General features: G+C 42.5%; 1 protein-coding gene across 3 annotated transcripts in view; it reads left to right on the top strand.

Annotated features, from left to right (window-relative positions):
* Window positions 1-22,323, top strand: part of sbf2 (SET binding factor 2) — a 725,521-nt gene that overhangs the window by 655,307 nt on the left and 47,891 nt on the right. For 2 of the 3 annotated variants that reach the window (XM_038808177.1, XM_038808178.1), the window contains exons 28-30: window positions 2,439-2,576; window positions 4,152-4,253; window positions 16,412-16,486. In XM_038808177.1, coding sequence (XP_038664105.1) covers window positions 2,439-2,576; window positions 4,152-4,253; window positions 16,412-16,486 — 315 coding nt within the window. The remainder of the gene's footprint in view (window positions 1-2,438; window positions 2,577-4,151; window positions 4,254-16,411; window positions 16,487-22,323) is intronic. The other variant, XM_038808179.1, reaches the window with a different exon arrangement.

Below are 22,323 nucleotides of genomic sequence, written 5' to 3'. Positions count from 1 at the left end.
GGGTGGACATATCTGTGTTTGAGGATAGCATGTTCTTCCTGGCTTGGTGGGGCACCCATAATTGTGTACACCTCAGCCTTCTTTGTTCCAAGGAAAATAACACCAACCTATCCAATCTCTCGTCGTAGCTACACTTTTCTAGCCCTGGCAGCATTCTTGTAAACCTCTTCTGCACTCTCTCCAGAGCAATACGTCCTTCCTGTAATGTGACGAGAATTGCACAATATTCCAGTTGTGGCCTCACCAATATTTTATACAATTCCAACATTTTATCCTTATTTTTATATTCTGTACCTCTGCCAATGAAAGAGAGCATTCCAAATGCTTTCTCCACAACCTTGTCCATTTGAACTGCTGCCAGGGACCTGTGTGCCTGTATGCCAAGATCTCTCACTTCATCGACCCCTCTTAGTATATTCCCATTTATTGTGTACTCCCTATAACTGTTTGACCTTCCTAAATGCATGACCTCACACTTCCCTGTGTTAAAATCCATCTGCCACTTTATCGTCCACTCCACCAAACCATCTATATCATTTTGGAGATTATAGATATCCTCTACACTGTCCACCATTCGGCCAGTCTTTGTGTCATCTGCTCTAGCGGGAGCCACCCAACGTGCGACCTCCATCTACATGTAGTCACCAGAAGTCCTTTCCTGGACACACTGCATGAATTTTTCTCCCTCGGTTCCCCCTATATTGTTTGAATCCCAGTTGATATTGAGATAGTTAAAGTCTCCCACTATTATTGCCGTCTTGTTCTTACCGGCAGAAATCTGCCGACATATTTGATCTTCTATTTGCCTTTCATTATTTGTGGGGGTCTGTACTCCCAGTAGTATGACTGTCCCTGTTTCATTCATAGAATTCATCGAGTCTACACTGGCCCTTGGAAATGCATCCCACTTAAGCCCACACCTCCACCCTACCCCTGTAACCCAGTAACCTTTTTGGACACTAAAGACAATTTAGCATGGCCAATCCACCTAACCTGCATATCTTTGGACTGTGGAAGGAAACCGGAGCACCCGGAGGAAACCCACGCAGACATGGGGAGAACGTGCAGACTCCGCACAGGCAGTGACCCAAGCCAGGAACCGAACCCGGGACCCTGGAGCTGTGAAGCAATTGTGCTAACCACTGTGCTACCGGGGCACCCTCTAAGCTCAACTCATAAAGCCTTGTTTGTTGACTCGTTTAGTATATCATCCCTTCTCACAATTGGAATTGATTCTTTAACCATTACTGCTGCTCTCTCTCCTTTTGTATCTCCCACTCTATCATGACTGAAGACTCTTTAACCAGGGATATTGAGCTGCCAATTTTCCCCTCCTTTAGTCAGGTTTCTGTTATAGCAATGACATCCTGAAACCATGTGTCTGTCTATCTGTGTCCTTAATTTATCTACCTTGTTTGTAATATTCCTTGCATTGAAGGATAAACCGTTGAACCCCACCATTTTCCCTTGCTGGGCACTTTTTAAACTTAGCTTCTCTTGCAGTTCCAACTCTATCCCTACATCTTCTACATCATAGCTAATGTTCCACCTCCGTTTTCCTGATCCGAATCTGATCCTTCTGGGATCCCAAGCCCCTGCCTTATAATTTGATATCTATCGTGTGAATAATATTGATTTGAATTTTCCCTTTGAGCCCAATTTCATTATCATTGACAATGGATTTTCTGTCTAAATACAATAATAGAAGTATACATTTTCATTAAATATTCGCTGTTTTGTTTTCTAAGTAGGGTTGTAACATTGGCACTCCTCTGGCAGCATACCCATACCTAAGGAGAATTGGAAGATTGTGGCCAAATTATCTGCAATTTCCATTCTTACTTCCCTCAGTAACCTCAGGACCAGCTGACCTTTCTACTTTTGAATGCTACCAACCTTTTAAGGGTGGCACGGCAGCACAGTGGTAAACACTGTTGCTTCTCAGCGGCAGGGTCCCAGGTTTGATTCCCGGCTTGGGCCACTGTCTGTGATGCCCCTCTTCCCTTTGTGGAAATGTGTCTTTTCTGTACCTCAACTATCTTCTCTTTGAAAGTCTCCCACTGTTTTGCCTACCAATGTTATGATTCAAATCCACGTGCGATAGATTTTTTTTTATGTCACTGAAATTAGCCCAACTCCAGTTAAGTGCACTTAATCTTTTCTGGTCCTTTCACATAATTATTCTGATGATATAACCAGCGCAGCCTCCTTCCTTGTTAGACTGGAAGAACACTGATCAAGAACATCCTCTGTACACATATCAGGAGTTCTTCTGCTCTTTGACCTTTTATGCTGTTACTGTCCCAGTATGTAGTAGGATAATTGAATTGCCCTATTATCATCACTCTATACAAATATATAATTTATCCTTTGATGATCAACTAATTTGGTTGGTATTTTAGATATAACAAGATTTCATTTTTAATTTTTCCTATTAGCCCCTGTGTCTTCCGAATCATCAAGTAGCATTGAACAAGAAAAGTACCTGCAAGCTTTGCTGAATGCAGTACCTAGCTTTTCCAAAATGAATGGCAGTAACACACTTACTGGTCATCCCAACGTAACCTTTTCTCCAGGTGAGGTTGTATAAAGATTGATTGTGATACATGGTGCTCGTGACTGTGGAGAGAGCTTTGATAGCATGCCTCTGTTTTCAGCAATGCTCAAGTTTTGTACTACCAAACTACTATCAACCAGTTTTTATTGTTTGTTTTCAAAGAATCTGGAGATGTTGGCTGCTCCAATGCCTTTGTAATGCTGCACAGTAACACAGCTTTCTACTTTGAGATGCAATTTACCCCCCCCCCCCCCCAACATTTTCATGTTGACGCCAGCATAGGTATTTTTTTATAAATTCAGTGTACCCAATTAATTTTTTCCAATTAAGGGGCAATTTAGCATGGCCAATCCACCTACCCTGCACATCTTTGGGTTGTGGGGGTGAAATCCATGCAAACACGGGGAGATTGTGCAAACTCCACACGGACAGTGACCCAGAGCCAGATCGAACCTGGGACCTCGGCGACGTGAGGCTGCAGGGCTAACCCACTGCGCTACCGTGCTGCCCCAACGCCAGCATAGCTGAGATCAGGATAGGTGGGGCGCAGTGAGTTTGAGTTACATGATGCCACTCTGGATATCATGCAGTGTGGAACAGACATTTCATTTAATGCAAGGAGGGAGTCATTCTATTCTTCTTTGCTATGAAAACGCACAGTGATCAGAAGAGCTATTTAAAGAACCAGTTTCCAAAGCATGCCAATTCACTTTCCTATTACTGTTTATCTGACTATGCTAGTCGCACTGCTAATTAGAACTGATTATGAAACCTTGCTTTAAAACAAATGTGCTGTTATAAATGTTGTTTTAAAATATTTAAATAAGCCCAAAATTAGGAATGTACAATTTAGTAAAGGGGTGGGGAGGATTTTTTTGATAATCTGTCCGGTGAAAGTTGGGGTCATTTGGAGGCAATCATAAAGGATACATATTGTATTACAGGCATATAGGCTTGAAAGTTCGAGAAACTATGTTCAGCTAATCAAAATGCAATGCAACATAGCCATACACTTCCTGCTTCAGTTCATTTTAATACTTTCATTTCTTAAACTTTATCTGGACTTGCTTAATCTTGTAAATCACTTATTGTCAGTTTTCCATTTTAAGTTTCGAACAATTTATTAAGGATAAAAATAAATTTGAAGAGCTTTCTCTCTGCCACTGTTCTTACTTCCTTTATTCCTTTTCTGAAAGTGTTGACTACTTGCTGAGGTATGTTTCCATGGTGCCAAGCATCATTTCATACTTTCGCCAAAAGCTGTTTGATAATCATCAGGTGACGAACCAAAGGCCTATCTTGTCTCACCTTATCTCCATCAAGTATGCAATGTTGGATATGGATCAGGGTTAGGAACCTTGACCAGATTTCTCCTTCCCAACCCTCGGATATTTTAAATTAATTCTAATGTTCCTGAACATAGATCAGCTCATTTTGCGTGAATTGAGTATCGAATCTCAGGCATTCCTGGTCTGTATGGCTAAGCTGCTAAAAGTAGAAAACCTATTGAGTCATCAAAGGAGCTTTTTATTCCCTCTTTATCAAACTATGTTTATGGGTGAATCAAAATCAAACGATAAACACTTTTTTTTAGATACAGCCATTGACAAACGGTCCTCTCGAACAACCAGTGTTGTAAAGCAGATGGTCCCGCCACATTTGGATGTGCATCTCCCAAACAGTTTTACACGTGGAGGTTAGTACTGTAATGTTCTAACCGTACTTCAAAGTTCAGATTCAAGAAGTTAAGGAATCCCAGAACGCACAGATAGATCTGTCAACTGTATTTGCACAGGTTATTTCCCCATAGAGGTGAGCTCCCAATCACAACCCCTCTGCTATGGGAACACATAAGAGAGAATAAATCAGTGCTTCTGCCAGAGCTAAATAGTGCACTTGTTGTGGCAGCTGAGGGCATTGTACAAGTAGATCACCTACAGGTGGAATGAGGCTCAGGAACGTTGGAGCAAAAAAAATGAATTACCCTCAACCAGGAAATTTACCAAAAAAAAGTACCAAAATCATTTGTTATTTTCTGCATGTTATTTATAGTTTTACTTCAATTTTTTTATGGCAACACATTTATTTTAGCCAAACATGAATCCGTTTATTGAAGAAAAGTGATGCATTCTGAGCTCAGTTTTCTGTCTTAATGCACACATGCGCATAGGCATTGAGGAAAACAATTTGGCATAGGGGATCTCCAGCACATGTCCCTCCATTCTTGCCATTGGATAGTGGTGTCTGTTCAGGAGTCCATTCAGCCATCCCAAGGTTAAGCTGCTTGGAAAAGTGATACCAATTATTCAAGTTTACATTGATGGCAGTGAGAGAAAATTAAGGAACATGTAAGTAAAATGCCCCAAGGAGTTTCACAGGAGCATTATCATATTTAACTGCAATATATGCCTTGAGTTTTACCTTTCTACATGTTTATATCATGTGAATATTAGCCATACCCTTTGTATTACCCAGAGAAACATTTTGTGCGTAAAATGGAGAACAATATAATTTGGACAGTTACATTTTAAGATTTAAAATTAGGGTCTTGAAGTTTTGAACTTGCAGTTTTTACTCTAGGGCTGCTACTGTCAAGACAACGTACCTCGGTATGCCTGTATAACTGTATAACCAGGATCCCACTGAGCTTTGGAAGCACAGCTAGGGAAGTGTCAAAGTTTGATATGACCTCTCTAATAAGCTGACCAGTTGTAAAATGTTCTGCTTCTCAAATTGATAGAAAATAACCCTTGCACTTAGTTATAACCAGTTGAAGACCAACTCTTAGAGATGTTGGTCCCATTGGCAGATGGGGGCCATGTCCTTAAATGAACAGAAAAATAACAAATTTTATTTTGGAAAGACAAAATTAATTTTAAAAATTGTTAATTTAAAGTTGAAACAGTAATATAGAAAATGAGATAAAGAATAGGGAATAAGATAAAGAATAGACAGGAAGACAGTACTGGGACACAATTCTGACAGCATCATTGTACTATTAGAATTAAGGCAATGTGGGATTTTCACCTTGATGTTATGGCACTAATACCATCATAAATTGTTGGGAAATACCCAGAGGAGAGGTGCAGCAGAATTAAAACCAGAGAATCAATGGAAGCATTAATTGCAAAAATTGTAGCTCATGGTTATGTTACTGGACAATCAGCAGAATTTAAAACCAAAGAGACAATGGACACATTAATTGTGGGGATGGTAGCGTTGTGTTTATGTTACTGGACAAACAACCCAGAGGCATGGACTACTGATCCAAAGATATGTTCAAATCCCACCATAGCAGCTGGGGAATTTAAATTCCACTAATTACATAAGTTTGGAATAAAACGTTTATGCTGCCAATGAAACATCCAGATTGTAATAACACACCTAGTTCACTAAATGTTCTTAAGAGAAGGAAATCTACTTATATCTGATTCCAGACCAACAGTAATGTGGCTGTCTCTTAACTGTCCTCTGAAATGCTTTAACAAACCTTTCAGTTGTACCAAACTGCAGCAACAAGTATAATATGAATAAAAGAAGATGGGTTATCCTGCATTAACTTGCCATTGGATTTGTACGTGGCAAAGGCACGCCTGGTCAAACCTAATGGCAAAGTCTCCTCATTAATGTCTGAGGACTTGGGAGGGCTATCTTTTTTTAAATTTGTTTTCACGGGATGTGGGATCCGCTGGCTAGGCCAGCATTTGTTGTCCATTCCTAATTGTCCTTGAGAACATGGCGGTGAGCTGTCTTTTTGAACCGCAGCAGTCCATGGGGTTTAGGTATACCCACTGTGATCTTATGGAGGGAATTCCAGGATTTTCCTTCCAGTGAAGGAACAGCGATATATTTCCAAGTCAGGATGGTGAGTGACTTGAAGGGGAACTTCCAGATGGTGGGGTTCTCTGGTATTTGCTGCTCATGTCATTTTAGATGGTAATGGTTTTCTGTTTGGAAGAATGGAGCCTTGGTGTGTTTCCGCAGTGCATCTTGTAGATTGTACACACTGCTGCTACTGTGCGTCGGTGGTGAAGGGAGTGAACATTTGTGGAAAGCGTGCCAATCAAGAGGGCTCCATTGTCTTGGATGGTGTTGAGCTTCTTAAATGTTGTTGGAGCTGCACTTATCCAGGCAAGTGGAGATATTCCCTCATACTTGTGCCTTGTAGGTGGTGGATAGGCTTTGGGGAGTCAGGAGGTGAGATCCTTGCCGCAGTGTTCCTAGCCTCTCACCTGCTCTTGTAATCACAGTATCTACATGGCTAGTCCAGTTCAGATTTTGCTCACTGGTAACCCCCAGAATGTTGATAGTGGGAATTCAGTGATGGTAACGCCACTGATAGTCAAGGGGCAATGGTTAGATTCTCTCTTATTGGAGATGGTCATTGCCTGACACTTTTGTGGCATGAATGTTACTTGCCACTTGTCAGCCCAGGCCTGGATATTGTCCAGGTCTTGCTGCGTTTGCATGTGGAGTACTTCAGTGTCTGAGGTGTCACGAGTGGTGCTGAACATTGTGCAATCATCAGTGAACATCTCCACATCTGACATGTTGGAAGGAAGTCATTGATGAAGCAGCTGAAGATAGTGGGACCTAGGACACTATTTGAGGAACTCCTTCAGTGATGTCCCAGGACTGCGATGACTGACTTCCAACAACCGCAACCATTTTCCTTTTTGTTTGGTAGGACTCCAACCAATGGAGAGTTTCCCCCCTGATTCCCATTGACTCACATTCAACTAGGGCTCCTTGATGCCATACTCGATCAAATGCTGCCTTGATGTCAAGGGCAGTCACTCTCACCTCACCTCTGGAGTTCAACTCTTTTTTTCCATGTTTGAACCAAGGCTGTAGTGAGGTCAGGATCTAAGTGACCTGGTGGAACCCAAACTGAGGAACCCGAACCCAAACTTAGCAAGTATTGCTAAGTAAGTGCCTCTTGATAGCACTGTTGATGACTCCTTCCAGCACTTTACTGATGATTGAGTGTTAAGGCGGTAATTGGCAGGGTTGGATTTGTTCTACGTTTTGTGTACAGGACATACCTGGACAATTTTCCACATTGTCGGGTAGATGCCAGTCTGAAACAACTTGGTTCGGGGTGCAACAAGTTCTGGAGCACAAGCCTTCTGTACTATTGTCGGAATATTGTCAGGGCCCATAGCCTTTGCAGTGTCCAGTGCCTTCAGCCGCTTCTTGATATCACTTGGGGTGAATTGAATTGGGTGAAGACTGGCACCTGTGATGCTGGGAACATCTGGAGTAGACCGAGATGGATCAGCACTTCTGGCTGAAGATCATTGCGAATGCTTCAGCCTTGTATTTTGCACTGATGTGCTGGGATCCTGCATCATTGAGGATGGGGATATTTGGAGCTTCCTCCTATAGTGAGTTGCTTATGTTGTTTGGCACACAAGTAGTCCTGTGTTGCAGCTTCACCAGGTTTACACCTAATTTTTTGGTGCACCTGATGCTGGTCTTGGCATGACCTCCTGCATCCTTCTTCCATTCACTAGTCAAGCAATGTCACAGTCACAAAATAATACCTTTCAGTTCATGTCACAGACCCTTCCATTTTTTCCCTTTGTCCTGTACCATAAGCAGCAAGTTACAGATAGAGCTAAGCAGTCTCACAAGCAACAGATCAGATCTAAGATCTGCAGTCCTGCCACATCCAGTCATGAATGGTGGTGGACTTTGTTTTCTATTGGCAGTTTGTGTAGCCGATCCATCCAGCACCCTCAGACACCTGCTTAAGCACATAGCAGGAAATCCGGCCAGGCTACCCATACAACTGCTGTAGCAATACAGCCAACTGAGAAGTTCTTCTCAGGCCCAGAACCTGTGACAAGGGCCATCTCATCCCTAAGGAGATCATGATACTGCAGCATATCCAAGCAGCACTGATATCACTGACCCTCAAGTATCAGCTTGATGATAGAACACAGTAAAACCCCCACATAAGCACACTGTAACAAGAACCACTTACTGTAAATATATATATATATATATATATATATGGTAAACTCACTTTTTCATATAAACCCAGTCTACCGAAGCAAGTCTGTTCTTTGTTTTTAATGCTTGAAAGGATGTTAGGAGCATTGTGCAATGGGGGACAGAGATCTTTCTTTGTCTCATTTGTTATCTCCTTTATAAACAGACTTCTTCTAAGACATGTAGGAAAGGAATGCTTTGGCTGAAGGGTATCTCTAGTTTTGCATTTCCTTCAGTTTTATCATGCTTATCCTTGTACTCCTGTTCTAAATCCATTTTCAGAATATAGAAATGTTCAACATTAACTGTAGGTTGAGGGCTTCTTCATAGAGGTTGGAAGCACTGCTTGAAACTGCTGGAAGGCAACTTGCAGAACCATTATTTGCACAATTGAGGATAATTTTATAAATTTCTGAATGAAAGCTGATGTGTCACAAAGTATTTACAGCACAAAAAAGGGACACTTGGCCCAATGGGTCCATGCTGGTGTTTATGCTCCACACAAGTCTCCTCCCACTCATTTTCACCTCATCCCATCAACATATCCTTCTATCCCTTTCTACTTAATGTGCTCATCTAGCTTCTCTTTAAATGCATCTGTATTTGCTTCAACTATTCTCTTCCGCATTCTCACCAGACTCCGGTCAAAGGATGTTTGTGCATATTCAAAGCAAATGAACTCAACCATTTCCCAAATTGATAAATCATACAGGTAACCTGCACCTTTTTATAGGATTAAATAGGTGCAATTTTGGCATAGATGGCAGAGTTTTTAGGACAGAGCCTTTTCTCATATTACTCTGTAGTTTGCATGAGTGGAACAGCATCACGAATGTCAGTCTTCAGCCAATACGATTCAGTCCACGTGATATCAAGAGACAACTGAAGGCACTGGATACTGCAAAGACTACGGTTCCTGATAATTTAATATCCTGGTAATAGTATTGAAGACTTATGCTCCAGAACTTGCTGCAAACCCTAGCCAAGCTGTTCCAGTACAGTTGCAACACTGGCATCTACCCGAAAATTGCCCAGGTGTGTCCTGTACACAAGAATGAGGACAAATCCAACCCATCCAATTACAACCTTATCAGTCTACTCTCCATCATCAGCAAAGTAATGGAAGGAGTCATCAACAGTGCTATCAAGCAGCACTTACTCAACAATAAGTCGAGAGTAGTCAGAATGAATACGCGGCTTGAGAGATGGTGCAGGAGGGAGGGGTTCAGATTTTTGTGACATTGGAACCGGTTCTGGGGGCAATGGGACCATTACAAATCGGATGGTCTACACCTGGGCAGGACTGGAACCAATGTCCTCGGGGGTGCTTTTGCTAACACTGTTGGGGAGGTTTTAAACTAATGTGGCAGGGGGATGGGAACCAGATTATGAAGTTAAAAGTCAGTAAAGAAGCAGCAACTAAAGCCAGTAAGGTACTGGATAATAAACTCAATGTGACTAAGGGGAAGAGTAGACAGGGAAGAGATGATGATCGCAATGGGACAGGTGGTCTGAGGTGCATTTGTTTTATTGCGAGAAGTGTAGCAGGTAAGGCAGATGAATTTAGGGCTTGGATTAGTACCTGGGAATATGATGTTATTGGTATTACTGAGACTTGGTTGAGGGATGGGCAAGACTGGCAACTAAATATCCCAGGGTATAGATGCTTCAGGAGGGATAGAGAGGGAGGTAAAAGGGGTGGAGGAGTTGCATTACTGGTCAGAGATGATATCACAGCTGTGATTAAGGAGGGCACGATGGAGGATTCGAGTACTGAGGCAATATGGATAGAGCTAAGAAATAGGAAGGGTGCAGTAACATTGTTGGGACTTTACTATAGGCCTCCCAAAAGCGAGCGTGAAGTAGAGGTACAAATATGTAGGCAGATCATAGAACAATGTAGGAGCAATAGGGTGGTTGTGATAGGAGATTTTAACTTCCCCAACATTGAATGGGACTCATGTAGTGTTAGAGGCGTAGATGGAGCAGAATTTGTAAGGAGCATCCAGGAGGGTTTTTTTAGAGCAGTATGTAAATAGTCCAACTCGGGAAGGGGCCATACTGGACCTGGTATTGGGGAATGATCCCGGCCAGGTGGTTGTCGTTTCAGTCGGCGATTACTTTGGGAATAGCGATCACAATTCCATAAGTTTTAGAATACTCATGGACAAAGATGAGAGTGGTCCTAAAGGAAGAGTGCTAAATTGTGGAAAGGCCAACTATAACAAAATTCGGCAGGAGCTCGGGAATGTGGATTGGGAGCAGCTGTTTAAGGGTAAATCCACATTTGAAATGTGGGAGTCTTTTAAGGAAAGGTTGATTAGAGTGCAGGACAGACATGTTCCTGTGAAAATGAGAGATAGAAATGGCAAGATTAGGGAACCATGGATGATGGGTGGAATTGTGAGACAAGCTAAGGTGAAAAAGGAAGCATACATAAGATCGAGGCGACTCAAAACTGATGAAGCTTTGGAGGAATATCGGGAAAGTAGGACAAATCTCAAACGCGCAATAAAGAGGGCTAAAAGGGGTCATGAAATATCTTTGGCTAACAAGGTTAAGGAAAATCCCAAAGCCTTTTATTCGTATATAAGGAGCAAGAGGGTAACTAGAGAAAGGATTGGCCCACTCAAAGACAAAAGAGGGAATTTATGCGTGGACTCAGAGGAAATGAGTGAGCTTCTTAATGAGTACTTTGCATCGGTATTCACCAAGGAGAGGGACATGATGGATGTTGAGGCTAGGGATGGATGTTTAAATACTCTAGGTCATGTCGGCATAAGGAAGGGGGAGGTTTTGGGTATTCTAAAAGGCATTAAGGTGAACAAGTCCCCAGGACCGGATGGGATCTATCCCAGGTTACTGAGGGAAGCATGGGACGAAATAGCTGGGGCCTTAACAGATATCTTTGCAGCATCCTTGAGCACAGGTGAGGTCCCGGAGGACTGGAGAATTGCTAATGTTGTCTTGTTTAAGAAGGGCAGCAGGGATAATCCAGGGAATTATAGACCTGTGAGCTTGACGTCAGTGGTAGGCAAACTGTTGGAGAAGATACTGAGGGATAGGATCTATTCACATTTGGAAGAAAATAGACTTATCAGTGATAGGCAGCATGGTTTTGTTAAGGGAAGGTCATTACAAACCTAATAAAATTCTTTGAGGAAGTGACAAAGTTATTTGACGAGGGAAGGGCTGCAGATGTCATATACATGGACTTCAGTAAAGCATTTGATAAAGTTTCCCATGGCAGGTTGATGGAAAAAGTGAAGTCGTATGGGGTTCAGGGTGTACTAGCTAGATGGATAAAGAACTGGCTGGGCAACAGGAGACAGAGAGTAGTGGTGGAAGGGTGTGTCTCAAAATGGAGAACGGTGACTAGTGGTGTTCCACAGGGATCCGTGCTCGGACCACTGTTGTTTATGATATACATAAATGATCTGGACGAAGGTATAAGTGGTCTGATGAGCAAGTTTGCAGATGATACTAAGATTGGTGGAGTTGCAGATAGCGAGGCGGACTGTCAGAGAATACAGCGAAATATAGATAGATTGGAGACTTGGGCAGAGAAATGGCAGATGGAGTTCAATCCAGGCAAATGTGATGTGATGCATTTTGGAAGATCTAACTCAAGAGCAGACTATATGGTCAATGGAAGAGTCCTGGGGAAAATTGATGTATAGAGAGATCTGGGAGTTCAGGTCCATTGTACCTTGAAGGTGGCAACGCAGGTCGATAGAGTGGTCAAGAAGGCATACAGCATGCTTGCCTTCATCGGATGGGGTATTGAGTACAAGAGTCGGCAGGTCATGTTACAGTTGTATCGGACTTTGGTTAGGCCACATTTGGAATACTGCGTGCAGTTCTGGTCGCCACATTACCAGAAGGATGTGGATGTTTTAGAGAGGGTGCAGAGGAGGTTCACCAGGAGGTTGCCTGGTATGGAGGGTGCTAGCTATGAAGAAAGGTTGAGTAGATTAGGATTGTTTTCATTGGAAAGACAGAGGTTGAGGGGAGACCTGATTGAGGTCTACAAAATTATGAGAGGTATGGACAGGGTGGATAGCAACAAGCTTTTTCCAAGAGTGGGGTGTCAATTACAAGACGTCACGATTTCAAGGTGAGAGGGGAAAGGTTCAAGGGAGATGTGCGTGGAAAGTTTTTTACGCAGAGGGTGGTGGGTGCCTGGAATGCTTTGCCAGCGGAGGTGGTAGAGGCAGGCACGATAGCATCATTTAAGATGCATCTGGACATATATGAACGGGTGGGGAACAGAGAGAAGTAGACCTTGGAAAATAGGCAACAGGTTTAGATAAAGGATCTGGATCAGCGCAGGCTGGGAGGGCTGAAGGGCCTGTTCCTGTGCTGTAATTTTCTTTGTTCTTTGTTCTTTGTTCTTTAATAACCTGCTCATGAATGCTCAGTTTGCAATCTGCCAGGATCACTCAGCTTCTGACCTCATTACAGCCTTGGTTCAAACATGGACAAAAGAGCTGAATGCCAGAGGTGAGGTGAGAGTGACTGCTCTTGACATCAAGGCAGCATTTGACCGAGTATGGCATCAAGGAGCCCTAGCTGAACTAGAGGCAATGGGAATCAGGGGGGAAACTCTCCACTGGTTGGAGTCATACGTGGCACAAAGGAATATGGTTGTGGTGGTTGGAAGTCAATCATTTGGGGCAGCACGGTAGCATTGTGGATAGCACAATCGCTTCACAGCTCCAGGGTCCCAGGTTCGATTCCGGCTTGGGTCACTGTCTGTGTGGAGTCTGCACATCCTCCCCGTGTGTGCGTGGGTTTCCTCCGGGTGCTCCGGTTTCCTCCCACAGTCCAAAGATGTGCAGGTTAGGTGGATTGGCCATGATAAATTGCCCTTAGTGTCCAAAAAGTGCCCTTAGTGTTGGGTGGGGTTACTAGGTTATGGGGATAGGGTGGAGGTGTTAACCTTGGGTAGGGTGCTCTTTGCAAGAGTCGGTGCAGACTCGATGGGCTGAATGGCCTCCTTCTGCACTGTAAATTCTATCTATGTCTATGTATCTCAGCTCCAGGACATTACTGCAGGAGTTCCTCAGAGTAGTGTCCTAGGCCCAACCATCTTCAGCTGCTTCATCAATGAACTCTATCTTCCATCAGAAGGTCAGAAGTGGGGATGTTTGCGGAAGACTGCACAATGTTCAGCACCATTCGCAACTCCTCAAATAATGAAGCAGTCCATGTCCAAGTGCAGCAAGACCTGGACAATATTCAGGTTTGGGTTGACAAGTGGCAAGTTACATTTGTGCCACACTAGTCCCAGGCAATGACCATCTCCTACAAGAAAGGATCTAACCATCGCCCCTTGACATTCAATGGCATTACCATTACTGAATCCCGCACAATCAACATCCTGGGGGTTACCATTGATCAGAAACTGAACTGGACTAGCCACGTTAATACTGTGGCTACCAGAGCAGGTCAAAGGCTAGGAATCCTACAGCGAGTAACTCACCTCCTGACCCCCACCCACAAAAAGCCTGTTAGGAGTGTAATGGAATACTCTCCACTCCCTGGATGAGTGCAGCTCCAACAACACTCAAGAAGCTCGACACCATCCAGCACAAAGCAGCCGTTTGATTGCTCCTCCTTCCACAAACATTCAAACCCTCCACCACCGACAAATAGTGACAATCTTGTGTACCATCTGCAAGGTGCACTGCAGTAACTCACCAACGTTCCGTAAACAGCACCTTCCAAACCCACGACCACTACCATCTAGAAGGACAAGAGCAGCAGATACCTGGGAACCCCACCACCTGGAGGTTCCCCTCCAAGTCACTCACCACCCTGACTTGGAAATATATCGCCGTTCCTTCACTGTTGCTGGGGCAAAATCCTGGAACTCCCTCTCTAACAGCATAGTGGGTGTACCTACACCTAAAGGACTGCAGCGGTTCAAGAAAGCAACACATCACCATCTTCTGAATGACAACTAGGCATGGGCAATAAATACTGGCCTAACCAGTGATGGCCACATCTGTAAATGAAAAATGAATAATTTTTTTTAACACTTTGCGGCAAGCACACCTTGGACCAAGAGACAATTCTGCCAGAAATAACATATATTTTGGAATTATTTTAACTCTGACGTCTTAGTTATTATGTGCACCAAAAGCTGATACCCTACTCAGAATTACCTTACCAACAATGTCCTAGAATTTCAGGGCCAATATTTTCCAAACTACCTTCACTTAAAATCCTTTCCAAATATGTGTACTGTTATATCGGCATAGGTTATTTTGATATCTGTGAAGCATTATTGACATTGAAGATCTTTCAGCATGGTCAGAGGGACTGTAAAAATCATCACCCCAGGGATTGTAGAATTCATGCCGTCTGAATATCAAAGAAGCATGTTAGTTGTTAGAAATTGAAAGATTGATTTGGACTTTTTTTTAAGTTCGTGCAACATTCCAAAATTATGCTCTCTGGTTAAAGTAATCTTATTGTGTAATTTCCTGTTAATGATGTTACTTTAACAGCCAAAATTGGGATGACTAATATCATCCTATTTTGTTAATTTAACTTTGATATTTAGGTTCCCACAGTTGTGAATTGTAAAATTTGTTGATAAATATGTAATTGTAAATTTGCACAATAATTGATTTTGTAAATTGTCACTACAAATTTGCTTGTTTTGTGAAAATGCTTTTGCTGCTTTATTTCGTTATTGCATGCTTAATGTATTTAGAGTTGTACCAACTAATTGTTTAGTTAATCTTAGTTATTCATTACAAATGAATTCATTACAATGTAATGAATTGGCATTATGACAAGCATGATCTATTCATTAAAGATTTTAAAGAGAAATAAATTATGACTGTTAAATTCCTCTGGGTTTCTGCCAGTATGCCGTGGCTCCAGGAAAATGGCAAAAACTGGTTGTGCTAATTCCCAGAAATTCTTGGTGGTTCCGAAGGAGTGACATTTCAGTCTACTTCTTTCTTATCAGGCAAATGCTGGCTAGGGAAGAGCCAGATTGTAGAAAATCCATAAGTCTAAAGCTCCTAGGCTCCAGTGTGACCTAACATCATTGCCATTTTCATTAGTAATCAAATGAATTAGCACTGTTGCCTCACCGCACTGAGGACCCGGGTTCGATCCCAGACCCAGGTCACTGCCGTATGGAGTTTGCACATGCTCCTCGTGACTGCGTGGGTCTCACCCGCACAACCGAAAGATCTGCAGGGTAGGATTGGCCACATTAAATTGCCCTTAATTGGAAAATTATTTTTTAAAATAATCAAATTAATGAGAATACACCAGCCTTGAGAGTAACTGGGTTGTACCAGTAGAATCCAGGGCAGGCATGCAGATTGTTGCTCCCCGCCCCCCAAAGAGTTCTACATATTGCTTTTTAAGTATACCAGCTCGCCTTCTGATTTCACTTTTAGGAGTATTTTAGAGGTGGTGGGCTAGATAACATTAGATAGATAGATAGATAGATAGAGAAATACAGCACAGAACAGGCCCTTCGGCCCATGATGTTGTGTCGAACTTTTGTCCTAGGTTAATCATAGAATTTTGGACACTAAGGGCAGTTTATCATGACCAATCCACCCAACCTGCACATCTTTGGACTTGGAACATTCTCCCTGATTCTGGCAGGCTTTTGCTGCAGTAACTGCGCATAAAGTGATGGTTGTCTCTGCCTGATCAGTTCTCTCTCTCCCCCTCCCCCCTGCCCAATTAATTTCAGGTCTTCCTCATCTATTGCCACACTCCAACTTTGTATACGATAATTGCTTGTCATTTTGGGATCAATTTGATTTTCATGCTAAGATATCTGAAAATTCTTTCTCTGTCATTGTTATGCTCCACCAGTACTTGGGTACAGGGACAAGTTGTTCACTCATTCTCAACAAAAGAGTGCAGTTAAAGGAAGAGTCTTCAACCAAGGTACTGTGTTGTATTATATTCTTATGTACTGATCCCATTCATGCTCATATCTGTCTTGTTCAAAGAGGAACTGGGTTGATCTTTTGCCTGCCACTAATTTATCGTTATCATATTGTACTTTACTGAAAGTGCAATTTCAGCAATCTGAAGGTTAATTCTTTGGTGTCTCTTGTGAATTTGTAGCATACTTTTGTCCCACTGACAACATCTCCTCATTATGAGAATGGAAAGCCTGTCATTTGTCATAGTACAAGTCATGTGTCTTAGATTATGGTTAAGCCACATAAATATAAACAATGGTTTTCCAGCCAGAAATTTTTTTAGCAAATAAATATTACTAAACCACATCTGACACGCATTGCATGCATTAAATAACTTCAGATTCTTTCTCCATAGCATCTTGAAAAGTTTTGACTCGTGTAAAATATTGCTTTTTGCTGCTCTGTTCATGTGTCGATCAAATATAGAAATATCAAAATTGTTCTTTAACATAAATTATCCAATGCCATATAAATGTGATTGTTAGGAGATACATTGCTCACAGTGGGTAAAATGACACAGCCACAATTTTAGTGCCCCCCGCCAGCAGGTTTTTAGGTAATGGAGAGCATGAAATTGAAGGAAAGGGATTCCCTCTGGGTTCTCGACTGCCCTGACAATGCTGAAATTTTACATCAGTGGGGTGGGGGAGCACAGACTCGGGCAGGAAGCCTGCCTTTGCCCCAGTTTCGGCTATTAATTGGCCAACAAGTGGCCAGTTAAGGGCCATTTCCAGCTTAGCCTCAATTTTTAGTTTGGTGAGCAGAATGGCCTTGTATGGGGGAAGCCAGAAAATCAACGGACTTGGATCTGACCAGGAAGGGGGGGGATCTCAATCAAAAGCCCCTTCTCAAGTTGGGCATCTGCCCCTTACGGTCCAGTGACCCCCAACCCCTTCGCTTTGCATCTGGGCCTACCATATCCTCCTGCCCTGGGACCTCTTGAATGTGCTCTGGCTCCGGTGCTGTCATACAATTCCTCTTCAGTCCACTGCCGCTCTTGTTGCTTTAGAGTCTTGAGTTGGTCAGCAGCTCTCTAAGACAGGACTTCCTGCCGAGTGAGAGGCGTAAGTCCCACCTGCAGCCACCTGATGCTCATTTGATCTTTAAATGGGTGCGGGGTACTTTGGGCTGTGTTCCCCACCGACTGTTCAGATGGTGGGAGGCCAGAACCTGCTCTTTGAAAAATTCAGACCATGGTGTTCATAAAGACATTGCTGATATTATTTCAAGTCAGAGGCTAAAGGTATTCTGCTTCTCATTAATATGAGTTTGTCTTTATAGTCCTAGTGACAGGCTTTCCTTTTCTTGAAACCAAAATTGAATATAAGCCAACCCAAGAAATTTACATCATAAATCTGTCTATAATTGTGTTACATCACATACACAAAATATTTTTATCATATTAGAACACCGTTTTTAATATATTTAATGTATTCAGAACCAAGTAACTTTCCTCAAATATTGTTATTTTCACAACACCCTGGGCTAGCGCGCGGTCAATTCTAGCTCCACATTGACCCAGAGTCGCAACACAGGAAAAATTTGATTTTATTTAAAATACCCAACCGATGTCCTTGGCTGAGTCCAATAAACAGCAGTCACAAGCAGGTTTATAACTTTAACACAAGTAACTTTTTATTAAATGGACAGAAAATGTAACTGACTATTTAATACTCCTTTCCTAAACCCCCACTTCCTAACTGCCCCCACACCATATATAATAGAGACATGCACGTGCACACATATACAGACAAACAACAGAGGGGAATGGGAAAGACAAGATTAATAAAATTAAAAGGATAAGGATCTTTGATGCACCGGGATGGCTTCTAGTTAGTGTCTTTATGAAGTACAGCTTTGTGATATTTCTTCCTTCTGGGCTTGAAGTGGTTTTCTTTGATCGGGTTGCCTACCTTCTTTACAGACTTAGCATTTTTCCAAGTTCACAGCAAAGGATGTGCCGGGCACACTCTGCTTTCAGAACAATAAAGCGGTTCTTTCACTTCAGTAAGCAGGAGAAAGAGGTCCAAGGTCTAAACTCTTCTACCCTGTTCTCTCAAAGTGTCACACAGGAATCAATCACTGACCATTGTCAGGCAGAACACTGTCCCAGCCAACCAATCGATCTGACTGCCTCAAAGCCTGGCTCACTCAGTGCTGAGGAGCCTGACTTCTCCTTTTCAATACCTGGAAATACAGTGTCCTGCCAAGCAGACTGCTTCAACCTAGAGTCTTCTGCTTAAAGGCACATTCCGATTAAGGGTCCACAGACCTAAATGACAATATAAATGGGAACAAAGGAGATAAACAGAAGGGCTCTTAAACAATAGACTTGGCACCTCTGTAAATATGCTGCATCAACCTGGAAACTCAGCCCCACCAATTGTTGCTACGCCAGCCTGCTTAGTAGTATTACCTGGCAACCTTCCCAACGCCACCAAAGTTGAGGTACTCATTCTCAACTTTGCCCACACCACCAGTAGTGGGGGTACCACTAAGTGCCAACCCCCTGCTTTGGCTGCTGACCCCCTACACCCTGGTCCCCGTGACTCTCACCCCATGAGACATCCCTCCCACCAGAATACTTACCTGTGACCCGTGATGGTCTGTGATCTTGGGATTCCAGTCTATTGTTTCTGAAGCAGCCAGCACCTCACCTGTGGTGTTGTTGAGCACAATAGCTACCAGTCTCTGATTGGCCCTCAGCTGTCAGTAGCGTTGCCAACCCATCCAAATGGCTAGGGGATGCTTAGAATTGACGCCAAATGTCCTGATGGCTATTAAAAGCAGTCCAGCAGTTTTTTAAATGGGAGGATTGCCCATTAATCGATTGATTCCCATTCCAGCAGCTATAGAGTCCATTTAACTGAACAGCATTTCACACGCAGGCTAGGCAGAGCTCTCGCACTGATGCAGTTGGTGTGATGACATTAACATATTACGTCACAGCCACACAGGTGTACTTAGCACATGAATGTCGTTGCTTGCTACCCTGCCTTGTTTCCCCCACCAACACGGAGGTGAGTGCAATGTCAGCTGGTAGGGGAATCAGCACGTCTCCACGAAACTGGTATGAAGCTCCAGGCTATTGCCTTAAGGATGGAGTGCGCAAATCTGTTAATGTAACCATCAGGAGGAAGCAAGCACTGCGGGGGAGGTGGTAAGAGGAAAGATTGGGGTCTCAGCCAGAGGGGCGAAGATTCTGCAGCGGCTGCTTTAAAGGGCACCTGATCACAGTTCCAGCAGATGTCCTGGCACAGCAGGGCCAAAATTAGTCAATTTGTAACAAGGATACAAGGTACTTTGCTTTGTTTATATGCGTCAAAGAAAGCATGCCCTCCCAGTATTGTCCGGGGCTTTGATCTTTGCATGTCACCACCCTTCCCCATTCCACACCCGATGGGTTCACCCCCTCATGCCATGCTACTGTGATTCTGTGACGTCTCTTCTGTTGACATCTCCCAGAATATGCCCAGCCAGAGTTGGCAACCCTAGCTCTCGGTCAGCGAGGTTTCGACCCCAGGATCTTGATTCCAGGGGAAGGCTGGCCACTGGCATCTCTCACCAGCTCTCCAACTGGCACCAGTGCCTCAACAAGATTCCACCCAATGTCTTCACCCGCCCAGATCCTTATGTTCCAGGAATGTATTGAGGCAGATTGCTGGCAATATGAAGGGGTCCAACAGGATGTTCTCTTTAGTTTATTCCAGCTTTTAATTTTATCACATGATCTTTCTTGACTTTGGAAGTTGGTATCGAGTAAATTTTGACTTCGAAGATCCCAAAATATTGTTAAGCAGCAAAAGAAGCAAATTAAAGCATTTGCAGAAATAGTTATTTTCCTTAGCCAGAATCTCAAGCAATGTAAAACAAATAATTTCTGACTGTTGCACTAAACTATGACGTAGTCAATATAATTGGGTGGCAAATACTGTGTTCCAAGTATTGACTCTGTCATGCTCATACTAGCCCCTAGTGGTTCTGCCACTGAGCTCGTAATCTAGAGGCCTGAACTAATAACTTTGAGAATGTGATTTGAAATCTGTTTATAATTTAAATCTAAAAACAAAAAGCTGGGGTATCAATAAAAGTGAACATGTATCTGACAGATTCATTAACACCTCAACTGGCTTTAATATCCTTTAGAGAGAGGAACCTGATTTCCTTGCCTAATCTGGCATACATGTGACTCCAGACCCACACCAATGTGTTTCATTTGCCATCTGAAATAGACGAGCAAACCACTCAATTGTATCAATCTGCTGCAGATGTTCAACAAGAACCACCACCATCACTTCAGAACAACGAGGGATAGGAAATATCCTATGTGATACCCACTTTCCAAGAATTCGTTGTTTTTTAAAATCATATGATTCAGCTTTTGTGTTTTTTGAATGTCTTCTGTCATTTTCACCATCAAGTTTTAACCTCTCTGAAAATCAACGGTGCAACTTGATATTCTTCCCAGGTCTACCAGTGTCAGCTTATCAATTAAAAATTACATCTCTGAGGGCAGTTCCTCGGATTCGCAGTTGAAGTGTGTGCACTTGTGAACTCCCAGCATGAATAAGCATGATTCAGTGAAACAGTTTGAAATGTGCCTTTCTGCAGGTTACAACAGTAACTTATTTTTTCTTAAATTATTTCAGAATAAGCTGTACCATAAATTATTTTTTTTTAGGATGAGGTGTTAATTTTTGGTCTGCCTAAGCTGTATACTTTCCTCAGACTTGGCACTACAGATCACTCCTTAAAATTAACCTAACATCCCAAAAGATGCTCTTAATTGTCCAATATGTAGGTAATGCCACAGGAATTGTAAAGACAATTGTCCCTTTATTCCTGTTATTTTGCTGTAATATATGCTTACACATAATCATTGGGCAGAAGAGCAAAGGTTCTGTTAGATTGCGACTTCGGCTACATACTATTAGAACTATTCATAGTCAGTGGAAGAACCATATTAAGAAGGATAATAGCTTTACAAACTTTATTATTCACTTCAAAATATCTAACAATAAAGGTTAAAACAATATAAACCAGATCCTTGAAAAACACTGCGGAGAAAATTACAGCTATTCGACCTTTGTGTGCTTTACTCATGAGATACCAGACTCTTGGAGTAAAGGATCCAGTTTATTCAAGCTATAGCAAAGGCCTCTGACATTCCAAGTGGGGCACGAGAGAATTCCAGATTTAATGATAGTACAGGCAGTTATACTTCAAGATTTGATTACAAGAAAATAGCATAATCCAATCATTTACCCATGTCTCAACAGGATTATTGATTAAGGTTACATAATGCACAATATATGAGAATAATTAACCAATCACATTAAGGGTACGCAAGCTTAATTGAACTATCCAATCATTACAACGGTATGTCTGTTTGCAATTAGTGGTATCAGTGGTCTGATATCTAGGGTGGAGCTGTCAATTGCCCCCCCACCCCCGCTATTTTAATGGCTGCTGTATGCCATCCATCTCTCCACCTCACTGTTATCAGCAGACAGATTGGAGCCACAGCAAATAATAGTGTCCCACATTGAGCAACAAGCCTTGAGACCTAACACCTGCGGAAATTGGCCTCTTGAGAGACAAATTGTGTCCTTGTAATATTACATTTTTTTTATTTAAAAATTTATTTATACATTTATAAATTTAGAGTACACAATTATTTTATTTTCCAATTAAGGGGCAATTTATCGTGGCCAATCCACCTAACCTGCACATCTTTGGGTTTTGGGGCTGAAACCCACACAGACACAGGAGAATGCAAATTCCACACGGACAGTG

The sequence above is a fragment of the Scyliorhinus canicula genome, chromosome 9 (assembly GCF_902713615.1).
Source record: "Scyliorhinus canicula chromosome 9, sScyCan1.1, whole genome shotgun sequence".
Classification (NCBI taxonomy): Eukaryota; Metazoa; Chordata; class Chondrichthyes; order Carcharhiniformes; family Scyliorhinidae; genus Scyliorhinus; species Scyliorhinus canicula.
Note: the sequence above shows the minus strand (reverse complement) of the source record. Positions and strands in the feature narration are given on the sequence as shown.